General features: G+C 40.7%; 1 protein-coding gene across 6 annotated transcripts in view; it reads left to right on the plus strand.

Moving 5' to 3' along the window:
* Window positions 1–26,392, plus strand: part of ETV1 (ETS variant transcription factor 1) — an 88,747-nt gene extending 62,355 nt beyond the window's left edge. For 5 of the 6 annotated variants that reach the window (XM_048511004.1, XM_048511003.1, XM_048511001.1 and 2 more), the window contains 5 exons: window positions 11,359–11,439; window positions 12,635–12,703; window positions 18,224–18,393; window positions 20,555–20,656; window positions 22,995–26,392. In XM_048511004.1, the coding sequence (XP_048366961.1) occupies window positions 11,359–11,439; window positions 12,635–12,703; window positions 18,224–18,393; window positions 20,555–20,656; window positions 22,995–23,216 (644 nt within the window). In that variant the 3' untranslated portion in view covers window positions 23,217–26,392. The remainder of the gene's footprint in view (window positions 1–11,358; window positions 11,440–12,634; window positions 12,704–18,223; window positions 18,394–20,554; window positions 20,657–22,994) is intronic. The other variant, XM_048511002.1, reaches the window with a different exon arrangement.
* The last annotated feature ends 254 nt before the right edge of the window (window positions 26,393–26,646 follow it).

The following is a 26,646-nucleotide window of genomic DNA, read 5'->3' on the forward strand; positions in this document are numbered from 1 at the left end:
CTTGTTGTGCTGATGGTTCCAAAGGAAGAGCTCACAGTTGGGCTGTGCCTTTTACTTGCCATTAAAAGTCATAGGATCAAGTGTGCAACATCTTCCACTTAACACAGTTCATAGTTATAATTTACAGCTGCTTTTGTTGGACAAAAAAGTTAACTGCTTGCTTTATATCAATGGCAGCAACTGTCTTAACATGTAAGAACATGAGTCTGCAACAGTATCTCTCCTAACAGTTTCTTTGAGTTTTGATCTCATGCTTCCCTTTTATTACCACAGCCTTGTTGTCGAACACTATGTTTTCCAACTGGTCCATGGTTTCTGTAAAGAAGTCTGTTTTATCATGCTCTTAAGATTCATTCTGTTTTGTAACCGCTCATTAAATGCAAATTTTTCATTTGGTTGTCTCATAAAACTGGATATTAACGTTACTGTTATGAACCTTTGGCCACAATCTGTTCTTGAAGGCAACTGTTTTACTATAAAGCCTGATCTTATGCAGTCCAGAAACATGTCATACTTTGCTCTGCTTGGTGCTGAAAAGGCTTACAGTGCATTGAAATCAGCGGGCTTCAACTACTAGTAACTAGAGTAATTCTGCATAGCATCGCACTGTTAATTGCCTGTTGCTTCTAGTCCAGACTAGCCCTGACTCACCAGATCTTGGAAGCTAAGCAGAGCCAGCCCTGTCAGATGCATTTTGAAGGTAACTAGATAATGTGAACAGCAAGGCAACTCATTGACCCACCAAAATTAGATGGCCATGGTAGTAATGGTGAGAATTTTGGGAGGTCTGAAATGGCTTGGTCAGCTTTTCTGTACTGTTAGCCATTTCTGAAACACATACGGGTCCATCTTCGCACATAATCTGTTTTTTTAAAGTTATTGTTCTTTTTGAGATTTATAATCCCATAAAATCCCTTGCTCCCCTGTAGAGAGTGCTATATCATTTCTAACAGGCAATAGCTATAAAACTCTTGTTCATTTTTTTTAAAAAAATGAATGGCTAAATATCCTCTGAATCTACTACAGTTACAGTAAGTGGCCCTGGCTAATGATTTGATTTGAGAATTGAGAATACAGTCTGGATTTACTCTGTGTGCATTAACGCAGGTCAAATGGACACTGGCTGCATTTTAAATCAGTAATGGAAGGCTGAAGCTTGCCTTAAACCAATCACATCAGCCTTGCCCAAGCCTGACTTGGTCCTTAGAGACCAAACCCAGTAAGCAAAGCTTTTATATGAATGGACTCTGTGCAGCCTGGAGTTTCATTCATAAAAATGGACCCTGAAGGGGGAGGAAGAGGAAAAGTGCACACATGCATATTGGAATGTCCATTTATACAAAGCTGAAGGGTGTAGAGTTCCATCAGCTGCTGCTTTTTCCCAAGTAATGATTAATGCTCACTGGCCTCCTGCATGTAACTTGACACCCTTTATGGCCTTGGAGTGTTTCTAATGTATAGTGAATGAGAAGGCTGCATTCTCCAATCAGAAACATAAACAGGAACTGGTTGGTCTGAATTCCATTCAAATATGTCACTTCAGCCAGGCAGTGTTTGTAGAACTTAAATTTTACAAGCGGAGGACGGGATGGAGGGAGAGGCTAAAGAAAGCAGCACAGATGTTGTTCTTTGCAGCCAAAGCCTGGAAAAAGGGTGGGGGGGGAGCAGAAAGAAACCCTGTTTTGTATTTTCCTCGTAAAGAGCAAGTTTAAACAACAGAACCATTTAAAAATAATCCCAAACAACAGGAACAAATGTGATGTGCAAGAATTCTTTTAAAAAAATAGCTGCCACTAGACAGGATTTTACAGTTTTACAAAAATGACCATCTTTTTCTGTTTTGGTTCTGCTGACAACCACAGCCCAAAAGTAATCTTTTGTTGAAGGGTGGCTGTTGTTTCCTAATGTGTTTTCTGAAAACCGGATGTCAGGACTCTGCCAGAGTAAACCAGCAGTTTGCTATAGAAAGCAATCTGGTGTGTTTCAGGGAAGAAAACTGTGGCTTTTCTTTTGCATGTGTTTTGGTTTCTTTTAGAATTACTTTAGCCAAATTAGATTACAATTTATAGGTTGGTGCCAGATGAGATGTAGGGATTAAGTTCTCCTTCTAAGAAGCCTGGCTTTTGTATTTATTGGCATCTGTTGTAATGCATTATTTCTGTTGCTCTGAATTAATGTTAAATTAATATTTAATTTAATGGGGACATTTCGTTCTTTTCCCCCCTTCATCCTCCTTCAATGCAGTATTAATATCCTTGCCTAAGTATTTGAAATATAGGCAAAAAGGGCTCAGAGGACTTGGGTAGGTAAATGTTTTTTAAATATAGAAAATACTGTTAGCTATTATCTTGATGGGCTTTTTGGTGAATTTAACATTATATGGGCCTGTCTCCCTAGGACTGTCTCCATGTAACGAACTGGCCAAAAGTGCAAGCCAGGAATTCACCACTTCAGTTCTTAGCTATAAACTCACTAGATGGACTTACATGCACCTGCCTCAGCTTTCCCTGCTTTCTGGTTTGCAATTAAAAAAAAAAGCAATGGCCAGCTACACAAGATTCCTGAGCTGTTTAATGAATACTGTGGATCCAAAGGTTTTCCATTTCTCTAGTGCACGGAGTTTTCCCGGCAGAGCCATTAATTTATATTAGTGAACCAAAGGCATGAGGAACTAAAACATATTGACTATTTCACTAGGGTTGCCAGCTTGAGTTAGAAATTTTTTTTGAGATTTGGAGGACAGAGCCAACAGAAGATGGAATTTGGGGAGTGAAGAGGCCTCTGCGGGCTATAATGCCATAGAGTACTCCCTCCAAAGCAGCCATTATCTCCCAGTGAAGTGATCTCTATTGTCTGGAGAACAGTTATAATTCCAGGACATCTCCAGGTTATCAAATTGGAGGGCATCTCGTTACACCCAATAGTAATAGACAAAAACAAAACTTTGTTGAGGCTGGCAAATCAGTGGGGAAACACTTCCTCATGAAGAGCATGAATTTTTATTATCCCATATGCTGATCAAAATCTTGGTGGTAAACCAGGTATAATATTCTTGAGAGTATAGTACAAAATCATTATATGTGTGACATACATAAAAAAGAGTTTTTCTGTACCTTGCAGTTGGAGGCAAGCATTGCTTATCATACAATTTTTTATATAGGGATTTAGTATAGAATGTTGTGAATTGTGTATTATGAATTTGTGAAAAACTCTTGTAGATCAAGGCACTGAAGAAGATTCATTGAAACCAATAAAATAACCAGGATTCTGCCGGGATTCTGTCTGTCTTTGACTATCATGCCTGATCAATGCTACTTCTGTAGCATTTGATTTTATTCCTATTTTAGTGGAAGAATGCCTTACTTTGTACACTTTTGTGTACACAGATATTATTTCTTTATTAAAATAAGTAATATATTGCCTACTTATGAGGGAGGGACGTGTATATGTACTTCGGAGTAAATGGAGCAAACCAGCAAACTGTGCAAGAAGACTGGATAAAATAGCAGCCATTGATACAATAGGCAAATTATCTATACAAATATCTGCCAAAACAATTTTCCAGTTAATCTATATATATAAAATCCTATCCGTGAGTTTGTGGGTTACAGGTAACCTCCCAAACCCCTTCACCAAACGGCTTGGCATTGGACCACGCCATCCCTGATGACTCCGCCCGTGTTTACAGCTCCTTCCCCCCCCACACACACACAGGCTGTATTTGTGCCTGGAAACATGCTTTTTTGGCCCAAATCCGCCTGCGTATTCTCACCAGTTCCCTTCCAATGCCTCATCATTCACCCGCCAAACTTGCCCGCGCTCCAGCAGCGCTCTCCCCCTCCCACCCAACACCACCTAGTGCGCATGCCCCCAGTATACCAGCTTGCACCCCGCAGGCCTCCTTCCCCTCCCCCCAACGCCTCCAAATGTGCATGCCCGGCCTCGAAGAGTGCCCGCCCCCACCAGCACTCTTCACATCGCCAGCAACTTCAGCAAGCCACCTGCTTCCTGTGCCTCCAGGTCCCTCTTCTCAGTGACCCACGCCCCAGGAGCGCCCAGCCTTCCCACGCACCACCTTCAGCTCTCCTGTCCACCGCCCACATTGCTGCCCACTGCCCCCACCCCCCACTACGGAGGACTCGGCCACCCCACCCCACTGGCCAGCCTTCTCAGCAGCTTCTCCTGCACCTCACCACCGCCAGCCTGCTGCGCCTCTGTGCTCAGCCTGCGCGTCAATTCCCCTGGCCCCCAGCAGCCGCTACAGTGACGCAACAGATTCGCCCCCCTCCCCCAATCTCCGCAGACAGGTACAACAGTTACAAGGGATGCCACTTCTCCATAGCTCTTTGGGGATCTGATGCGGAATTACTGTTTCTGATGCCTATTTTGGAAGCATTTTTGCTTACACTATTCTCTCCTTGAAAATACATAGAAGAAAAAGAACAGTTTGGATTTATATCCCCCCTTTCTCTCCTGTAAGAGACGCAAAGGGGCTTACAATCTCCTTGCCCTTCCCCGCTCACAACATATGCCCTGTGAGGTGGGTGGGGCTGAGGGAGCTCCCAAATCTGTGACTAGCCCAAGGTCACCCAGCTGGTGTTTGCAAAAGTGCAAAAATATTGCTGGTTGCCAGAGTGAGGGACTTCATGTTGCTCTTTGGGGATCTGATGCAGCATTACTGTTTCTGATGCCTATTTCGGAAGCTTTTTTGCTTCTACTATTATCTCCTTGAAAATACGTAGAAGAAGAGGAGGAGTTTGGATTTATATCCCCACTCCTCTGTCTTTCCCAGGGACGTGCCTCCCACAGCCTCCTCCTTGGTGCACCAGAGGAGGAGTCTGTCAGCAGCATGTCCATGGGAGAGACACAGGATGCACAGAGAGAGACATACAATGCTCACAGCCTCCTTCTGGCCACATCCACCTCTCACCACGTCCTCTCTCTCCCAAGAAGGAGGCTGGGGTGTCACTTCCTATCCACGTGCATCTTCTCTCTTTCCTCTCTCGCCGCCAGCCCTCCAAACACAGCTGCTCTTCCGTCCCCTGGGATGTGCCAAGCACTGCCTCTCTCCAGCCAAGGCGCTGCAGCTTTCCAGTATGGAAAAAAATGCCCTGAGGAGGAACATTGCCCTGAGGAGGAACATTGCCACAGCAACGTGTGACTGGGTCCACTAGTAGGTTATACAAATCAGAGTCAATAAACTGCTTCATTGATAAAATAATCCTATAGCTTTTTCCTTTTTTTTTTTTGCTAACTGTTGATGCTATGGAGTCAGTGGCCTAAATTACATTATTCTTTAGTACACCCAGTGGTGGGATCCAAAATTTTTAATAACAGGTTCCGATGGTGGTGGGATTCAAACAGTGGCGCTGCCGCACACACGCACCTCCAGTCCCTATTGGGCAGGGAGGTTGCTTTAGTAACCCCTTCTCGGCACTCAGAAAAAATTAGTAACCACTTCTAGAGAAGTGGTGAGAACTGGTTGGGTCCCATCTCTGAGTACACTTCTTGTCCATATAAATAATGGTGTACTATGAATGGTTTAGCACTAATGTAATGGATGGAAATAGCATATTTTTGATAAGTTCTTGCTGAGAAGCATTGTTTGGAAAAACTGCTATGAAATTCTTGTGGCCTGCTCCTTGTCCACTTCTGAGGACAAACAGTAATAAAGATTAGACCATGATGGCAATCTTTCTATGCATTCGATCTTTCTGGCCCTATAGATAGGATGTTATTTGGATGAGACTTTGCACAGCAATGACCCAGCTTGTTCTTACAATCTGGTTTCTTTAAAAAGGAAGTAATCCTGCTCTTCCTATAAGAAACTCTTTCCCGCCCCCGCCCTCCTGTTTCGTATCCTCAACCTCTTGAGGCACTTTACACTGGGAGATGGAACAAACTCCAGGAAACTACCATAAGTTTCATGACAGATTAGGAACCTGATCCAGTGCTCCCAAGTCCTAGTCCAACCAATATATCAATACATCATATTGATATCGTGAGTTATTTAATATAGCCATAGAGAGAGACCCAGTCTGTTCTAACACTCCAAGATTTAAAAAACAACTTTCAGGATTTGCTGCTCTTCAATCCTGTCTACTAAGTGAAAAGCAAGGTTATAACTGATTTGCTGTATCTCCCATTTTTATATGCTTCCTACATGCAAGATTGCTTTTTAAACTTGCAAGTTTATGGCTTGGAAGGCTGCTGTGTTTCGGCTCTGCCTAGCATGAGCCATATATTTCTTTCCGTGTAATTTCTGCATCTAGTTTTTGCAATTTGCAGTGAAAGCTAAAAGCTACATACCACAACTGCTTCACTAAAGACATCTTAGCCATGGGTGTTGTCTGTAATTCTGCACCCTGAATATGCTGCTTGCTCTCTCATCCAGTTTCCCAGCAAGGATGATTCATTTTTTGCTGTCAACATTTGGTTGTAAACACAGCAGGTAGAGGGCAAGATTAGGATCCCCACAGGCATGAAGACCCTCTGAGATATGCAACAAAATCCTGCACTCTGTGAGCAACTCCTGCCTATTCTGTAATCTGCCGAAATGACTGTACCAAGGTGGCACATATGGTTGCTTCACCACTGGAGAATATTCAAGGTGTGAATGGTGCTAGAGTTGATGAAGAATTTATCATGACCAGGAACTGGTTACGTGGTAAAGTAATTATGTTGGTTGTCAGGGCCCCAGACCCTGTTCCTCTAGGACAGTGATGGCGAACCTTTTCGAGACCAAGTGCCCAAATTGCAATCCAAAACCCACTTATTTATCACGAAGTGCCAACACGGTAATTTAATCTGAATACTGAGGTTTTAGTTTAGAAACGCGTTACTCAGGAGTAAGCTTGGTGAAGCCCCTGTGCAATGCTTGAATCGCGACCCTAGGAGGGTTTACTCAGAAGCAAGCCCCATTGCCGGCAACCGAGCTTACTCCCAGGTAAGCGATCACACCCAGGCCAGCCTTGATGCGTGTGTGTGTGGGGGGATGATTTTCCACCCCTCCACATGACAAACTCTGTGCACATGTGCCCACAGAAAGGGCTCTGAGTTCCACCTCTGGCACCTGTGCCATAGGTTCGCCTCCGCTGCTCTAGGATATGCCAGCATATGTGAAAGAGGTTCTGATTCATTTGCTTCTGGGGCCCACACAGAGGGTACCTGATGTTTCTTGTAGAATAGGTTGACCCAGGACTGTGGAATTAGCCTAAGTCTAGAATACAGAGGATGTTGAGAAAAATAAGTTGGAACTTCTGCAGTTACTTTGCTTGCATGTTCTTCACCTGTGTATTATCCTTTTCTCCAGATTCCCTTTCTCATTCTTTGTTGTGAAAGTGCCTTAATGTCCTGCACTCCTTTGCTCCCTGTACGTTTAAAACTGTATTTTTCACCCTCTTACCATTTTTAATAAAAACTTATTGACTTTTATCTGCTTATGACTATTTGCAACTGGTTACAGCACAGGGGCTTCTCTGCATTGGAACTAACCTACTGATGTCTGAATGATGGCAGCTCACTCAGTCTGCCAGAAGATATGGCTGCCGAGGATGGGTAAATAGGCATTGACCTGAGGGATTTTGACCAGTGAAGCCTTTGGACTCAGTCTTTGATTTATTATATAGATTCATACCTAAATTTGGCTACATGGTGTTTTGACTTTTAGAGGCCATCTTGAAATATGAAAAAATTATATACTTGGTCATATTTATCTACTGCTTCAAAATGTAACCTCAGTCAGCTAATTAAATTCCTTTTGGGCCTTAGTCAAGCATTTAGCACAATTTAAACCTGCAATGTTAAGTTTCATTGGTTGGCCTTTTTATTAGATAAGGTAGAAATGAAAGCAGCAGGCAATTTAATTGGCAGTAATTTTTTTTTCTGGGCCAGTCATTACTTTGATGAACTTCAGAGCAATGTTTATGGCTCCTAATTAACCATGTTAGTCATTTGATTGAATAATCACTTTGGAAATGTTTCTACAATTTGATTAGAGTTTGACCCATTCTGATAGTCATAAATTAACCAATAGCACTTTAGTTACTGCATAAAGAACAGAGTCTGTTCAGTCGTATTTTTCTTTCAGGCCTCTGTGGGCTGTTTAATCATATAGTTAAGTTGTAGTTAATATGGATAAATACAAGTTTTGTTTTTAAAGACTTTGGGATGTGAATTTCAATTACATTGCAATATACCAGTGTCATCAGAGGTTGGTTGAAGGTGAGAGTGTACTGGAAATAGCTGGTGCTTCACAATAGCTATAGTAAGCACATAAAACAAGTTAGGAATGGATAAGATAGAAACCCTTGGGCTGGTTATATCTCCCTTCCCTGACTGTTTGCATGTCCCTGGGGAATTGTATTTAGAGTCTCCCTCTGTTCCTCCTCTCTCTCTAACAAACATATTTTCTTCCCTTGAGTCACTGGATTTTGAAAATAAAGGCATGCATTTACTCATGTGTATGCTTTTACATTTGGACTGTTCAGGGTATTCCCAAGTCCATCAAAAGTGAGTGGGAATGGAGTACCAAATGAATTGCATCTGTATCTTTCCTTTGGATTTAGATGTTGTCAGGGTAAAATGGAGGAAGAGAAGCCATTGTATACTGTCCTTGGAGGAAGGGCAGGAGAAAAGTGTACAGACTTGTGGCAGAAAAGTAAGCTTGCACTAAGAAATGGAGAAACTACTGTGCAGTAACAGGTTAAGAGAGGAAAATAGGATGACTTCTTACAACTCTTGAGTTTAACAAAAATGCTTGGGGGCTGGTAACATATCAATGCTACATACTGGAATGAATAAAAATATAAAAATAGATGTCAAAGTACACGTGTTGTAAGCTAATAGTGTTTGCATCTAATGGACGTAGGCATTTACCTTAATATATCCAACTTAATTCTCATCACTGGCTAGTTATTTATTTTTTATTATTTTTATTTTATCAAATTTATAAACTGCCCTCCCTCGGAGTTATAGTCTGACCATTATTTTTACATTCTAGAGAGGTTTCTCCAAGACTTTAAAATAGCCAAATCTGGATGAGTACACATGTTAATAAATGAACATAAGCAATGCTGTTGCAGTGAATTAATGTTCTTAGCATTTTCTGTCTCACTCTCTTTTTTCTCTTGTCTTGCTTGCTTATTTGAAACTCCAATTAATTTTGTACAGATAAAAACCAAAGCTATCTGAAAAGCTGCAAAACTGAATTGTATTAGATTTTATTTATTTATCTCTATATCGTCTGTAGCCAAAGCTGTCTGGCAGTTTACAACTAATATAAAACAATCACAATACAATAAATAAGAGTTAAACATTTTTTGAAAGTACAAAAATATTGAGTCAATAAAAGTCATAAAACATAACTAACAAAAACAGACCAGAATAAAAGACTGAAAAGACTCTCCCTCTAGTTGCCTCCCTCTTAACCTTGCAAGGGCTTGGCATCCAAAGAAAGGCCCCCAGAGACAGAGCATAGTGTCCAAGTGAATCGAGGTCAGGAGAGGTGCTCCAACAGGTTTTGTGATCTCAAGCTGTGTAGGACTTTATAAGTTTAAACTAGTAGAGGCCAAAGGAATAGCACCCATGGGGACATGTGAGGTCACTTATCCCTGGCGTAAGCCATGGGGTGTGTGGAAAATCAAGGCGAGGTTTGCCAGGTGCAGCAGGAGCGCAACAGAGGCTGGTGGAGCTGTGCAAGGAGAGACGGCAGCGTGCTGGGCCTCTGGCTGTCTCCCACATCTCCCTCTTGGACAGGCCAGAGGAGGCCGACTCCTGCCACCTGGCCAAGCCCCTCTGGTGACCATCTGCCCAATTCCACAAGTGCTCAGGCATTTTCCCTAGTTATGCCTCTGATAGAGGCCGTTGCACGAACCTGTCCTTGAGCTGAATCAACTGAAACTCATTCAATAAAACTGCACTAGGCTGTGCTCTGGATAGCTTCTTTTCTTCTACCTCCGCATAATGTTCAAGCAAACTTGCTTCTGTTGCTAGTAGCAATAGTCAATGATCTAGAGTTGTGAGGGGAAAACACACAATGCAGCAAAGTCATAGCATTAGTACACCTACTTGAACATTATGAGCAGTGAAAAAAGTACTTGATTGTACTCTAGGCTTTGGCAGTAACCCAGTGTCAATAAACAGATGTAGTTCTGCTGAGTATTATTTTTAAATTATTATTTTTAAAAACTTTGAAATATTGTAGGCCTAGTGTGACAAGTACACATCATGGTAAAAAAGGACAATAAAAGGTTTGTGGAAGGAGATTACAAATAGATGAACTCTTATTGGTATCTCTGCCTGTACTTGCTTGGTGAATTCAGTGTAAAATCTCATTTTCTTCTCCTTCCAAGTCCTTGATATTCATTACTAGCCAGTGAACAGTAAAATTCAGGATTGCATTCTGAATACCTTGATGAAACTGTTTGCTCGTCCTAATATGTTTTTAAATTTTTGTGCTGAGACACTTCAGGATTTTATTGACAAGTTCATTGAGATGACATATTGAACCATGTTTTAACTATTCTAAGATTGTATCATCTGTATTAGCACTCAGCGGAAAAACAAAGAGAACAAAATATTTCCATGCACTTAGTTGTTAAAGATGTAATAGTTATTGGATTTTCACACAAATAATGCAATTGTGATTAGTGAAACAAGTATTCTGGAGAATTAAAATGTGGTCATTATTTAGAATATTGTACATGCTGTGTATATTTCCACTAACCTGTTCTCAAGAGACACAGATGGCTTTCTCTTTAAGAAGTGCTATTCCACACACAAGCATTCTGGTTTTGTTCTAAACCATGACATATCCACTGACCATTTATTGAAGAAAGAGAACGGCACGTGTTCCCCATCCCATTTATTTATTTATTTATTTTTATCTTGCCCTTTTTCCAAGGATGGTATATATACTTCTATCCCCTTTGTATTTTGCAGTGTTCAGTGGAAATATCTAGTCTTCTGAATTTCTCTTTGATCATTTTATTTCTATTGTATAGTTTATTTTTCTTCAACATGAGTATGCTTGATGTCAGCCAAGTCTTTATTCAAAAAGAATTATTATTATACCAGATCTTGTCAAATTATCATTATACCAAATCTGGTTTACTTGTACGTCTTATTTTTCTTTATTATGGAAGCATAATTTTTGTTTCATTGGTCTGTGTTGGACAAAATTGCTGTTGGTGACCTTGTTTTCTTAGTGTACCTTCAAATGCTATTCTCGGTGTTGACAGTTTGTCCCTACCCCTATGTCTTTGGTCTTCATCTACTACTATTTTTTCTTCAGCCTGCTTGCTGTTATCCTGTGCAGTTCCAAACCACCTTCTAACTAGCATGGTCTTCTCTTTCCAGAAGTGCCTAGCTGCCATTCCATTTACATGAGGCAAGAAGGCTTCCTGGCTCACCAAAATAGGACAGAAGTTAAGTTTGTGTGTGCGTGTTTCTGTGTTTTTTTTTCTCTCTATTTAAACACTGAAAATAATATTGACACAATACAAAGATAAATATGATGCTGCTTTTAAAATACTGTAAGGCCTGGTTCACACATGTTGGAGCATGTGGGGCTTAGACAGTTGTAAAGCGATAGAATGGGCTATACCTCTTCAGACTGCAGGCGGGAACAACATGGTGGTTCATGTTTTAGAAGGTGTTTTAAAGTTAAAATAAAATACTAACCCCCCCCCCCTTGTGAATGTCTCTTCTACTGAGAGAAGCATTCAAAACTGGAATCTCCTGTCAGTCGGGCAAAGTAGCACAGTCCATTCTACCACCTCTTTCTTCAGCATGTGTGAACCAGGCCTTAGTTATAAATGAGGCAGGTGATGATCTACACAGTTCCAGTAGTGTAACTGCAGTTCTATCAGTAGCATTTCTGTTCACTGAAGAAGGAAGGACGATTTTTGCCAATTTCCCCTTCCCACTGTAGTCCTCACATTGGCTGTTTCCGCACGGGCATCCCTGGGGAGGGGTTCGCACAGCCGCCGCCGCTGCACCGCAGCAGTGGTGGCCTTGCAACCCCCGAGCGGTGCGAAGCCACTGTTTCCGAACCTCCCTGAGCGAGGTTTTTCAGAAACAGCGGCTGCATGGCAGTGGCTGGAAGGCACCATTTCCCCCCCTTTCCTGAACGCCTTACTGTCCCTCCGACCTTCTGGCGTGTCGCCCAGGCCAGGGGACACCCCCCCGCCCTGCGACTCCAGAGCTGTTGCGCAGGGCAGGGGGGCATGTCCCCTGGCCTGGGCGATGCGCCGGAAGGTCGGCGGGATGGTAAGGCGTTCAGGGAATGGCACAGCCTCCATGCAGGCTGCGCCGTCTTCCCCGCCCCTACCAGGACCGTTCATGCAAACGGTCCCGGGAGGGTGCGTCGGCGCCATATACGCCGATGCACCCCCGGAGCGTGGCCATGCAGAAACGGCCATTGTTTCAGGAATCCACTGACCCAATCTTGGAGGGCACAGAAGGCTGCAGTGAGAACAAGGAGGCAGTGAACTTGTCTTCGCCTAGTGTGATTCCATTCATACTGCCTGGGACCCAGGCTGTTACTTCACGTGCTCCCCATAGTAAATTGCCCACTGCAGAATAAGTAGCTGCCAAAGCAGATTAAATAAATTCATCTCTCTTAAAATTACAGGCTGTATGTATGAAAAAGGACCGAGGCAGTTTTATGATGATACGTGTGTTGTTCCGGAAAAGTTTGATGGTATGTTTTGATTTATTATTTATTTATTTATTAAAAACTTTTATAATGGTCTACAAGGCAGCAAGCAAAAAAATTTCAAACATTTAAATAATTAGAAGTACAGTTAAAATGGTAAAGTAAATTGACCAAGAACACACAAACAACACTAGGAGAACCAGTAACTGTTATCCATATATGTGTTTGGGTTTTTATCTTTTACATGCTAATTTAGAAAGAGAAATGGATAAGGGTCTTTTATTTTTACATGAGCTTTTTTTTTTTCAAAAAAGGTTAACATTCCAACCCTAGTCTTTTTAATAGACCATTCGAGGTATGCCTAACCAAAGATTGAACTTTGCCTTCTGAGACCAAAGCCTGCTTTTCAATAGGATGTCCGTCTCTCTGTGTTTTTTTTGCTAGCCAGAGATTCTGTACCCTGAGACAAGATAAAGTACTGCAGTTCTAACTGTTCTGAGAAGTAATAGGAGTTTTTCTATTGCCATGATGATCACATACCGCTTGTTGTTAGAGATTTATTGAAAGCTGATCCTGTAATTAATGAAGTAGAACAGAAAGCAGCTATTCTGGATTTACTGATGACTAATGCAAACTCTTGTCTTTTTTTTTCCTCCACAAAGAGATGAATTACGGAATATGAGTGCAATAGAGCTAGTGAGGGTTTTCTGTGTGTTTGGAGAAGGCTATGCTTTATTAAATATTGAATTGCTTTATTTAATGAAGCTGGTATGTGCAGAGTTGAATATATAATATCAGTTATTTTATTTTAAAAGGGTTTTTTGAAGAAGACTGACTAGTGTTAAATGTCTTTTAAACCAGACCCTGTTCTCATTACTAAGTATGTATTCTGTGGGAAGAACAGATAATAAAGTCAGTGTGTTTTTCAGCTATTAGTATTCCATGGGATATTACTGGGAGCGAGTGGGTTGCAAACTCAACACTTTATTGGTTAAGATTATAATTTGGTGCAATTTATATGGAACTATAAATAGAAGAAGGAGAATTTGGATTTATACCCTACCTTTCTGTCCTGTAAGGAGACTCAAGGTGGCTTACAAGCGCCTTTCCCTTCCTCTCCCCACAACAGACACCTTGTGAGGTAGGTGGGGCTGAGAGAGTTCTGAAGAACTGTGACTAGCCCAAAGTCACCCAGCAGGAATGTAGGTGTGCGGAAACACATCTGGTTCACCAGATAAGCCTCTGCCACTCAGGTGGAGGAGTGGGGAATGAAACCCAATTCTCCAGATTAGAATCCACCTGCTCTTAACCACTATACCACTCTGGCTCTCTTTACAGGACAATAAATAATGCTGCCAAAATTTAAAGACAGATATAAAGTAAAAAGAGGACTTGAGCAGGTGCTTCCCAGGTTTGCTGCAGAAAAGACAGAAGTGGACAATAGTGAAGGAACCTTGGTTCATGCATTAGTCTTAACCATATGTAGCCATCCCATGGTTCGCCCCCCCCCCTTTCAATCAGGGGAAGTTAAGAAAGCACTTCCTGGAAGGGAGCCAGTGACAAAAGAGGGCTGTATCCTTTCCTTTCAATTGTGTGCCAAACATTAGGATCAGGACTATGCACATCTTCTTGTCTGGTCTGCTGTGTGTGGAGTGGGGTGGAGAGGCTTCTCTGTTTGTGTAAGTCTCTTAGGCGCCTTCCCCACACACAAAATAATGCATTTTCAAACCACTTTCACAACTCTGTTTGCAAGTGGATTTTGCTATTCCGCACAGCTTCAAAGAGCACTGAAAGCAGTTTGAAGGTGCATTATTCTGCATGTGCGGAATGAGTCTATAGGATGGGGAGAAACTGGAAGCCTTCATTCACCCTTAGCCATCCAGTTACAGGGTTTTTTGCTGGCCTTAAGAAAAGGAGAAAGCGACAATATTTACAACAGAAACAATGTTTAATTCTTCAATATCCGAATCTGTATGTTTACAGAGATACGCTGATGATGCAGAATAAAGCATGTGTGCAGAGTTGTCACTTTATACTGTATATGACTTCACACATGAATTCCTGTGTATTCCATAAGTGATATATTAAGTGCTAATAAAAACAGTTGAGCTCTTTTCTGTGGGTTACTGATTATTTTGCATCTTTTTGCAAGACAGTTTTGTATTCTCTTCTGGTGAAAATGTTTATTTGTTATGTTTGTATTCTGCTTTTTGGCTAAAAATGTACTCTCTTTATGCACATGCAAAAGACAGTTAAAGTTCAGTGCAAAAGTTTTTTTTTAGTCTAAGATGGACTGGGATAAGTAAGAGAAGGGCCCTCTTCTGCCATTCAGTAATAGCAGATGATGGTTTGTGACAAGGCAGTTCACTTGTGAGACAGATGTGCAGAAGTAGGCTTTATGGACTAGAATGCTAGGAATAGCAACCTTCTGTTGCTTTCTCATGTTGAACTAATCCTTCATGTACTGATTCTGGTGTGTCTCAGTACTGGGCTGTGCAGAGTGCAGGTATCAGATAATCTGAATCTATAGAAAAAGAATGTGGTTGTATCTCTCCGACACACACACACTTTTTTTTTTGAAGGGACTAATCAAGTAAAACAAGTCTGGCTCAATCAGGTGCTTATATGGAAGTGCTGACTTACATAGAGGCTTTCTCTATAGTGGAGGACATTAGTATGTTCTGGTTTTTCTCCACAGTTGTGGCTAATTGAAGGATGGCCTTCAAATTATGTCTACCATCCTTGGCCTCTTCTGTGGTGTTCAGGATGGGTGGGTAGGTAGGTATTTCTTCCTGAAATGGCACTTCTGTGTTTTCAAGCAAAAGTGCATATTCACGATCACTTACTAGATTAGGTATCCATTAAGAAATCCTAAAATCTCACTTTTTGTAAATTTAAAACGCAGGTAGATCAAGGAAATTCTAGGTTTTTTTTTAAAGTGCTCCATAAATTATTGATACTGCCCCAACCCTCATGGATATTTAAGGCTCTGCCCTTCTCCTTTGTTGTAAAGTTGATTTATTACCGAAGTTTTTCTGTCACACAAGACATACAGATGGAGTCCATCATTGCTATTTTCCATCCTTCAATTCATTGATGTGCAAACAGTGTTTACCCATAGCTTGGAAAGCTTAAACCGTCTATAATCTAAATCATTAATGGGGAATTGGTGTGCCTACATCTGAATGCTGCATCAGAGTCAGTTTGAACAATCTGGTAGCATTCTTGGATACAATTTTCGAGATGTTTATCCTCCTAGCCACCTTCAGTTTGATTTGGCTATCTTCAGCAATCATAGGGCTGCCACGCTCATACAAAGATGACTTTTCTGAAAGTCACTCTGGTGCTCTGGGAGTTGAACATATGCTAACTGTGGTTTTATTTAGCATCTCATCTTGGCTTGCCTTTTTTCCTGGAGTGCCTGACCCTAGAGTCCTAGTTTTATTTTCTTCAGTTTCTCTGGCAATCTTCCCATTCAGCAGTGAGAGCATTGGCCCTTTCTATATGCTCTTGAAGTGAAATAATGCTTCTTCTAATAGCATTTTTGAGGTTTTAAAAGCTAATAAATGTTTTTTTTAAAAAAATGAGCAGGAAGAACAACAACCAACCAGGGTTACCTGACCTACCCTTCGATCATGCTTGGACGATATCTCATTGAACCCACCTCTTTTCCCTCAGCACTTTCTAAATTACATTTTAATTTTATACTTCTATCTGTATTTTAAATTACTACAAAGTGCCTGGGGTCAATTTTGGGTTGAACAGTGAAGTAAAAATTAACAAATCATAAGTAAAAATTAACAGATCATAAATGATGCCTTTAGAAACATGGGTGGTCTTCAGTCCTTCATTTCAAGTGAGCCTGGAGAACTGGATATCCAGGTTACTTTGAATTAAGCTCTTTTAGTCGTTATGTTTTACCATGTATATGGGGAGAATGACTCACACGTCATCTTCCCAATATGTCTGATCTGTTCAGCCTCAGTACAGAAGGTGACAATACTTGTGTTGCTCCCTTCAGATAAAATGATTGTTGCATGTATTTGGAAGATTTTGTGTAATGTAATAAAATGTAGCAACTTAAAAAGGCTCTAGTGATGGACAAACAAGCTTACCTTAGCTTGACTGAGAATCAGCTCAATGTTTACAGGTTCTCTCATGATTAACATTCTCAGTCTCTCACTGCAACCTTTGCCCTTTTCCAAAAATGTCTCTAAAGCTCCTAATGTTAGTTACTCCTTATCTTAATGCCTTATTGCTTTTAAAATCTCATCTTTTTTGGTCTGAGTTTGGTTAGGAAACTAATGACTGCTCAGACCAAGTTACGTGAATCCCTCCCATAAATTGGGTTTGTTTTTCATTTTAAGGCTCGAGGGCACTGATGACAAGGGGTGTAGCAAAAGGTTGGTTTGATAAGTTGAACACTGAGAAGCTGCTTCTAGTTTAAGAATTTGACTTTCAGTACTGTTTGTCTCTGCTGTCAACAGTGCAATCCTAAAGAGAATGACTGCAGTCTAAGTCCATTCATTTCAATGCTTTCAGACTGTAGTAACTCTGCTTAGAATTGCACTGTCAGTGTCTCAAAAAGTAAGAACCTAATTGAAAAAGTAATGTTTAAAGGGAAAGTGAAAAGGTCATATTGTCTCTTTGGCATAGAATGATTATTGATAGCAACATATGTGGTGAGTTTTTTGAAGGCCTTTTATATTTGTGTTGGTAGTGTGGATCAGATTTAATGCAGAGTTTGTTCTGTGTAGCACAGAACTTTTAGTAGAGATACTCTGCTTCGAGTCAAAACAGGAAGTAAAGTATGATGTATTTTTGCTAGAAATTAAAGAATTGCCATCATCATTGGTAGAAGAAAAAAAATTTAATCCCATTCTAAAACTTGTCATCTGACAGTTCTGCAAACTGCTCAGTAAGATTATCTTAACTGTCTTATGTTAAACACTTCTATATTGTTGCCTTTGGTGGGAACAACCTAATCATATATTTTTAGATTTTTTGCCGGGGGCTTTGCCTTATTGATATAGTGCTTTTGAAAGAATTGCTAATGCACAGCCCAACCACTTTAAAGGTGAGCCCATTTTATATGCAAGACCAAGAGGAACTTGTCTATCCGCAGGATTTGCCTACCCATGTATAAAGCTCATGTTGCTTAAATCCTAGCCAAATACTCTGTCAGATTTCTCTTAGAAGAATTTGCATGCTAAGGGCCTTTCAGTCAATATAGTTTTGCAGATATATAAAGCATACATTACATTTCCAAATGAAGGATTGTGCAAAATATTGTATACAAAAGGAGCCCTTCAAATACCCAAACTGGGATTTGGAGGAGGTGGCATGTTTTTACTAAAGTAGGTGTTGCATAATGGTTGCAAATAAGTTTTGCATAGATCACAGGATTGGGACAAACAAGTGAGACTGCAGTAAACAGAATCTGGATTTAACCATTTCCTGACAGGTAATCTGTGAAGGGACTGAATTGCACATATCTTTTTTTCTTACAGGTGTCTTTGTACTAGGCAAACTGTTTCCCTTTAAGTCATGTTTTCTTTCATATAGGAGATATTAAACAGGAACCAGGAATGTTCCGTGATGGTCCAACATATCAGCGGCGGGGCTCCCTCCAGCTGTGGCAGTTTTTGGTAGCTCTTCTTGATGATCCATCAAACTCTCACTTCATTGCCTGGACTGGCCGAGGCATGGAATTCAAGCTCATTGAACCTGAAGAGGTGAGCCCGGTCATTTGCATTAAGCTTCCTTCAATAATGCTTCATTAAAGAAGAATATGTTCTTATTTCAGAGAAGTGGGCATGTTTTTTAACATATTTTGACTGTCTAATCAGTTTGTTGGATTTTAGAAGCTTTTTTTTTTAAAAAAAAAAAGACTATGCTCTTGACTATCAGTTTTAGAAATTTTTGCTAATAGAAATTGTCCTTCTTATGGGGTTTGGATCAGGCCTGGGAACACACACGCCAAGTAATGCATAAAGAATGAATCATGAGAACAGAATGATTTGGACATCAAGTTTATATGATGCACATTATACATCCCTCTTTCCTCAAAAAATGGAAAGATCACTGAGATTAGTTGAATCTCTTGTTTATTTGCACAGATAATCTCTTGACTTGAGGCCAAACTACACATGAGCTCACTGATCTATTCGCAAATCTCCTGATATCTATTTTGTCTCAAATAGTTTCTGTGGGGATGACCTTAAAATGATTGTGTGTGGTTGATTAATTCTTCCTCACCTCTCTTCTTTGCCATTTTCCATAATCAATCCCCCATGTTTTTTTTTAGGATAAAAACAGTCTGGAGGGACAGTTTTGGTCAGATAACAAGGGGAAAGAGACCCTTCCCTCCCAACACCACAGTCCCAATCTATAATGCATCCCTCCATCCCCACACCCCTACACCCATCTTGTTTCTGAGGCTAATTTGTGAACCACTGGATCTAATCAGGAATCCTCAGCATCACATGCAGTTTTGACCCTAAAACAAGTGGCCTTTTTTGTGGCTTTTACATGTGTCCATTCCTCTGAGGTCCAGACTGTCATGAACACACTCATGAAACTTATACTTAGCCAAACCTTTTCCCCAGCATAGTCAGTATTGTCTTATCTGGCTGGCAGCAGCTTTCCATGATCTTAGGTTAGAGGTCTTTCACATCAGCCCCTTTTAAATAGAGATGCTCAGATTGAGCCTGGGACCTTCATCATGCTCTATCACTGAGCCACAGCCTCTCCCTGTGTATGAACTAGGCCTATATTTCCTCGGTTCCCCAAATCTTCATAAGCCTCCTTCATCTCTGTCTTGTGCCTGCTTCTAGTCCCATGTGATGGGCTGTCCCACCTCTTGATTTGGAACATGCTCTGCTGAAATGGTTTTTCCACAGTACATTTTATTTCCAACCTCTCCAGAATTCAGTTCTCTAGTGGTGTCACTGGGAGTAAAGTGGGGTCCAAGTGCCACATTGGAACCCTTTCTGCCAACATCCTTGTTTTTTCCAAAACTTACTTGGAGGTGGCTGCGGCAATAAGAATGAAGATATTTTTTAATGCCAAGAACATTGCTGCAGTAACATCACAGACGTTAGGCCAATGTAATGAACATGGTAATGGATCAGGAGTCCCAGGAAATGACATTTCTTAGGGGTGCTGGATACTGGAATGCTGTTGTAGAAGTGCCCACTGATATAATGGAGCTCTTTGCACTAGTCTTCCCTGGTGTTACTCCCTGGAAAGTATCAATGGCAAAGGGAAAGGGAGCCTGCAGAAGAGTATATTGATGGCCGGGCCAATAGTGAGCCAATTATTATCTAGACTTCAGCATTAGAATACATTAGAGTTTGGCTCCTCAATTTTGAACTGATGCCAACTAATTCCCAAATTTGGCAATACTGTTTCCCTGTTTCTTCCTTCCCCTGGATATAGCTTCCCCTTTGCAGTAATTCTGCCTTATTCTTCTCTTTCAAAACCTTCCTCTTGAAACACTTCTCCCAACCCACCCCTTTAAAAAAGTCTTTTTCCACACTCTGTTCTTGTCTTCTTTTGGTGCTTCCTTCCTTTTCATAAATAACAAGTGGCAAAAACAAGCTGAATAAAAATGTTGTGTATGTATGTATGTCAGTTTAGATTTGATTTACATTCTTGTTTGCTTTGGCTTATTTCCTATAAAAAGCAAAGTAGGGAAGCTAGATTACTAAAAGTGGAATAGATTCCAGGTTTCAGCATAAGAAATCTGGATTAGGAAAGCCTGCATTTTTATGAGTCTGACCTCTTGGTTTCCAGTTAAAAATATAGCTGATAAGGCCTGCTTGTTAAACACTTTTAACAAATCAACACTAATCTCTGTTTTAACAAATCAACACTAATCTCTATCTGTGACAGGTGGCACGTCGCTGGGGGATTCAGAAAAACAGGCCAGCTATGAATTACGATAAACTTAGCCGTTCACTTCGCTATTACTATGAAAAGGGTATCATGCAAAAGGTGAGGAGTTGATGTGGTATGATGATGTCTGACTGGAATGTTGCATGTCTAAAAACCATCTGTATAGGTAAGGAGTTGCAGACTACCTTGCTACAAGAAGTGCATTGCCAATAGAGATAAGTGCTCTAAATGTTTAGATTTTCATTGTTTCTGATTTAGGGTTTTTCCTGCAACTTTAGAATCATGGGTTTTCACATAAAATTTCATCCTCACATACATGGGAATTGCACACCCGGATAGGGTTTGTAGTCAAGACCACCAAATGATCCAGCTCTCAATATATTTATTTATTAAGATTTCTCCAAAACAAAAAGCTGGTCTAAGCTCAAACCTATTTAAAATAGTAGACATAGAAAAAGCTTCTAGTTATCTATAAGGCAGGCCTTATCACAAATTCTGAATACTCCATTGAAGCCTGGTAGACTAAGCTGGTAAAGTTCAGAAAGCCTCTAGCTTCTTCAGGTGGTTGTTTATGCCCATCTGAACCTCTAGCAAAGTTATCCATTTTCCATTAAATGAGAGGTAAACTATAGGGAGAAAAATGGCCAATAACTCCTACTATTTTTTCTCCAGAAAATTAAGCCACTGCATCTGACATGTGATCTAGGTCCTAAAATTTGAAAAGAGCAAGCTGACTCTAATTTCCTCTTCAAGAAATGTTGGTCTCTTCCTTCATTAGAGAAATGTTGGTACGTTATCAATGCAGAGGGCTAAGCAAAACCTCGCCCATTCTAGACATGTATGTCTCAAGGTAGCCATACTCCTTTGAATGATGCAGCGGGGTCTGAGGCAGGGCAGGTGATGCCAGGACAGCAGTTCCAGAGATACTGCATAAGCACAGGGAATTCTCACTGCATCTGCACTGGCAGCAGAGCCTTATGATCCTATGCTTGGCAGAAATGGAGTGGTGAGCCATGGATCTTGTTACATGTTTGCCTCAAATCACCACCACCACAGATTTCCTTCTTGCATAACCACTTCAAAGCTCATAAAACAGCTTTTGTCTTGGCCATGGAACAGAGACAGTTCTGGTCACTATCCTCTCTCCAGTGCTGTTTAATATGTACATTTGACCCCAGGCACAGTTTGTTCAGAACGTTTTCTGCTGATGGAGGGCCTACTCATCACTGCCCCAGATGCTCTGCACAGTGTCTAGAGGCTAAAGCTGGTTGGTTGAGAAAGAGCAGATTGAAAATAAATCCATCAGATGGGGGTGCTGTGGTTAGGTCAGGGGAAGCTGGTGGAGGGTTTCCAACTGTCATGTTTAGATAGAGTGGCTTTAACACTTGTCTCGTCTGTCAAGTGCATAGGTGTGATCTTGGAGTCCTCCCTGTCTGTGGAGGCCCCGGTCACACATACGACCATGGTGGCTTTTTTCATCAACAGTAGGTTAGACAGTTGGCCCCCTACCTTTCCCACCCCTACCTTTCCCATTCAGATCTGGCCACAATGATCCCTGCAGTGGTTGCCTTGGGTAAATTCACTGTAACTTGCTGTATGCAGGGCTACCCTTAAGACTGACCCAGAAGTCGAAGTTGGTCCAGAATGTAGCAGTGATGTTGCTCACTAGCGTGACAATGAGATACCATATTGTACCGATACTGTGCCAGCTGCACTGGTTGCCAGTGGATTTCCAGATCGTGTTTAAGGTTTTGGTTTTAAACTTCAGGACCTTAAGCAGTCTGGGGCCCTCATGTCTTAGAAGCTGCATCTCCCAGTATAGCCATTGGAGCACACTTCAATCCTCCAACAGTAATCTTGTGGCAGTCTCTGGCCCCCAAGGACATTTGGTTGGCCTCAACCAGAACCAGGCCTTTTTCCACTCTGTCAGCTGACACCAGAGCCCTGCAGAACCTTACCCTATTCTGCGGGGCCTGCAAGATGGAGATGTTCCACCAGGCCTTTGGATCATGCGCCCATGATCAATTGATAAGGCCTCTCTTACCTTACTTGACGCATTGCTAATGGGTGCACCCCTCCCCTTTCCCCCTGATGAGAAATAGAAATTGATCTATGTCAGGATGAGAGGTGAATTAATTTTTCAGGCTGGGGCTTTATTGTTTAGGGACTATCATCAATGCTAGATTTTAAAAGTTAGATCTTGTATTAATGCTATATGTTATTGACATGGTTTTAATCTTATTGTAAGCTTCCCTGAGCCCAGCCTTGACCAGGAATGGGCAGGATATAAATATAAATACATACATACATAAATAAAGGCTTTCATTAATTCATAGTTTCTGTTTGTTTACTGTTGACAATAGCATCCCACAAGTTCCTCTTGTTAGTAGCTAATAAATTTCCATTTCCATGTCTTTGTTTCCCAATCTCCCCCAAGGTCGCTGGAGAGAGATATGTATACAAGTTTGTTTGTGACCCAGAAGCCCTCTTCTCCATGGCCTTTCCAGACAACCAGCGCCCCTTACTGAAGACTGACATGGAGCGCCATATCAACGAAGAGGACACTGTGCCTCTGTCCCATTTTGACGAGAGCATGGTCTACATGCAAGAGGGAGGCTGCTGTAATACTCACCCTTATAATGAAGGATATGTGTATTAACTGAAGTGACACTAAAGACACCCCCGTCACACACATACACACACACCCTTCGAGCTTCTCCTCTTTCATGAGACCAGGAGGAAAGCTAAATCCCCTATAGTTGGTTTTGTAAAAAAAGAAAATAAACACAAAAATTAAAAAGAAAGTACAGTAGTACTATAAAGGGGCTTTTCCTGTTGCATTACTCCTATGGTCTGCCATGGACAGTGCACTTTATCTGAATGGGGAAGATTGGGATTTAACAATTTATTCTGTGTAACAGGAGGGAAAGGGTGGGTCTGGGATTTTTGGGTTTTTGCCTTTTTTCTCATTGGGAAGGGAACATACAGGTTTTAAGTACAATGAAGCTGTATCATGTCTGGGTTTGTTTCATATGGCTTAAAAATATTGTACATGCTCTCTGGATATCCATAGTACAGTTAATTCTAGATATGTTAAATAACCATTTGTAAGCTATTGGGAGAATTATCTGTCATGGACACTTTTTTTTTCTTTTGGTACACTATATTCCTTGTTTTAGAAGGATAACCAATGATGTTGAAGGATTCTATAGAAGCTAGCACCTCAGAGCCTTTCTGTTCGTTTGCTTCTTTTGAGTAGCCTTCTTAATTTTTATTTGCCCTTACTTGGTTCTTTTGGGTGTCTATATGTGTTTATGCTGCCTTGTGTTCTTTAATGAGTCATTAAGGAAGGCATTCAACCGTTGACTGAAGAGCACAATTCGTGACTTAAAACTGCAAATTGCAGAATTATAGCTTAGCTTCTTGTATCTGGTGCCATCTTGCTATGCAAGTACAGCACATCTGATCTTTTTAGACCTTTCAAGATCTATCTGAGTGTAGTAATTACATGTGCTGGACCATTATGGACATCATCTCAACATTAAATATAGCATTGTGATCACAGAAGAGAAGACTTAATAGGATCCATCCATTTACCTTGATACATAAGTTATTTAATCAATAGGAATTAACTGTACTAGGTCACATATCTCATTATGCTGTTTAGACCACAGCAAGCACTCCTTGAGCAAAATATCCAATACTCTAAATAGGTACTTTAGTAATTTTTAGACATGGTACCCATTAATATGCATTTAAGCCTTTTACTGCTGTGTTATGTTGAAAACATATATACATACTTAGATAATGCTAATGCTTCTGCTGCTGTCTTTTTTCTGTAATATTCTCTTTGCTGAATTTACTATGCCCATTTATAAGCAATGCTGTAACTACAGATAGCATTTCAGGACAAAATAGATGACTTGAACCATTTATTGCTTAGAAACAAAATAGCTTATGCCACAGCTGTGCTATAAGCAGCTTTTATGCGCATTGAGAAATGAACGGTAAGCTTCAGCTTGCTAAGAGGAGCTCTGTGGAATCTTTTACAACTTTCAGTGGAGCAGAGACTTATATGAACCGTCAAAGAATACAATGAAGTTGCTGTATGATGTTGTAGTGCTGGCACTGATGCTATCAATCAACTTTGTTTTAGACACTAAATGTAAATGTGATCAGATATGGTTGGAAGAAAATTTACAGGGGTCTGTTTGATTTTTAATGGTTTTTATTTTTTTAATTTTGAGAAGGGTAATGTTGAAAACAAGACACACACCTTATTCTACATATATAAAAAATAAAAGAGAAAAAATGTTTTAAATATTTATGAGCACCTTTTCTGAAACATTGAGTTTCTTAGTCTGAAAAGGAAAGGGAAAAAAATGAGGCTTGAGCTGTCCAGTGGTTATTTTAAAAAGTGACTCATAACTGTCTCCCCACTCCTACTCCATTCCCACATTTGTTCCCCAGTGCTAACTACTCTGGAAGATGGGGGTAGGGAGTCAACTCCATAATCATTAGACAGCAAAATGATGTTTCATTGTAAATGACTTGATATCAAAGATGCCTTGAGGTGGTGATTTACTTTGCACTCAGTGTCAGTCAAGAAATCAGTAAAGCTATAAATGATTTATTATGCAATTCATTTCAAACTAACAAATGTTAGCCACTACAAACCACAGCTGTTGGAAAAAGCACACTGGGTATGCATTCTAAAACACCTAGAAGCAGAAAACAAACCTATTATGTGCACGCATATAAATCCAGGGCATGCTATACCCCTCCACAGGCCCAAACGCAAAGACTTTCATCTGATTCCTATACTCGTTTCACTGGTATTGTGATTGGCTGATATTGGGAACAAAAGACTAATTCAATTGGTATATACTAGTGGCTTTCTGAGTGTGTTCCAGAAAACTGTAGGGCTGCTTAGAAGCTTGCCATGGGATTGTCAATGGGAAATCAGTAAAAAATGGTGACATTTCCTTCAAGAAGACTTCAAAAATCTTTGCAGTGCACGGCCACAACGTTCTCCTGTGCACACTCCATTTTGCATAGAGTGACTTCGAGGCTTGGTGTGTGAATAGAAAGCACTGCCTGGAAATTCCCTATAGCCCACAGGGTTCTCAACAGTCATTTTAATGTGAAAGAGTTCCCTGAAGGCAAAAAAATGTGAAAAACTCCAAGCTGAAAGGGGAGAAGAGCATGAACACACACATGAAGCTACCTTATACTGAATCAGACCTTTTGATCAATATTGTCTACTCAGATTGGCAATGGCTCTCCAGGGTTTCAGGCAGAGGTCCTTCACACCACCTGCTGCCTGGTCATTTTAGCTTGAGATGCTGGGATTGAACCTGGGACCTTCTGCTTGCCAAACCAATGAAGTATTGCCCCTCCCTAACCATGGAGAGAGTCCTGATCCACTTCACTGTTCTTTTCATTAAAATGGATCTCAAATGAGGGCCCCCACTTTAATGGAAATTTTGGTGACAGCTTTTGATTTTGTCAACATCAGGGCAGAGTGTTTCTTGTCCAGAACAGATGTATATTTGATTAATTGTGTTGAGTGACTTGGTGGTGGGGAGGCTAACATTGGTTCAAATGTCTAATGTTTTATATATACATATATATATTGTATAAGGTAGTGATTCACTGAACAAAAATAAACAATTCACCCACTATTGAATGAATTCCCGGGAAAAAGTCATAAAAATTGTTTTATGAAATTGATTAGCCCTTTTGAAACTGTATGTTAAAGAGTTTATTTCAAGTTCTGTTTTTATTCCACATTTTCCCAGGTAGATTAATAAATCTGGCAGCTGATTTCTGAAAGGTGGTGTTTTGGATTTCTAATCATGTCCTTTACTTGTTTACCAAAGTCCACTAAAATGGGTTGTGAGCACAAAGCAGAAAATGTTGTACCATTCTCCATCTAAAATAACGTAGCCAAGCCAAGGTAACCAACCTCATAATGTATTACTTGATGTTGAAGTGGTGTCTATGGGGGAAAAAGCTCTGAGAGTGGATAGGCATTATACAAGACTGGCTTAGCTCCCAGGACAAGGAACTACATATGAAGGTACCTT

This window comes from Sphaerodactylus townsendi, linkage group LG11 (assembly GCF_021028975.2).
Source record: "Sphaerodactylus townsendi isolate TG3544 linkage group LG11, MPM_Stown_v2.3, whole genome shotgun sequence".
Classification (NCBI taxonomy): domain Eukaryota; kingdom Metazoa; phylum Chordata; class Lepidosauria; order Squamata; family Sphaerodactylidae; genus Sphaerodactylus; species Sphaerodactylus townsendi.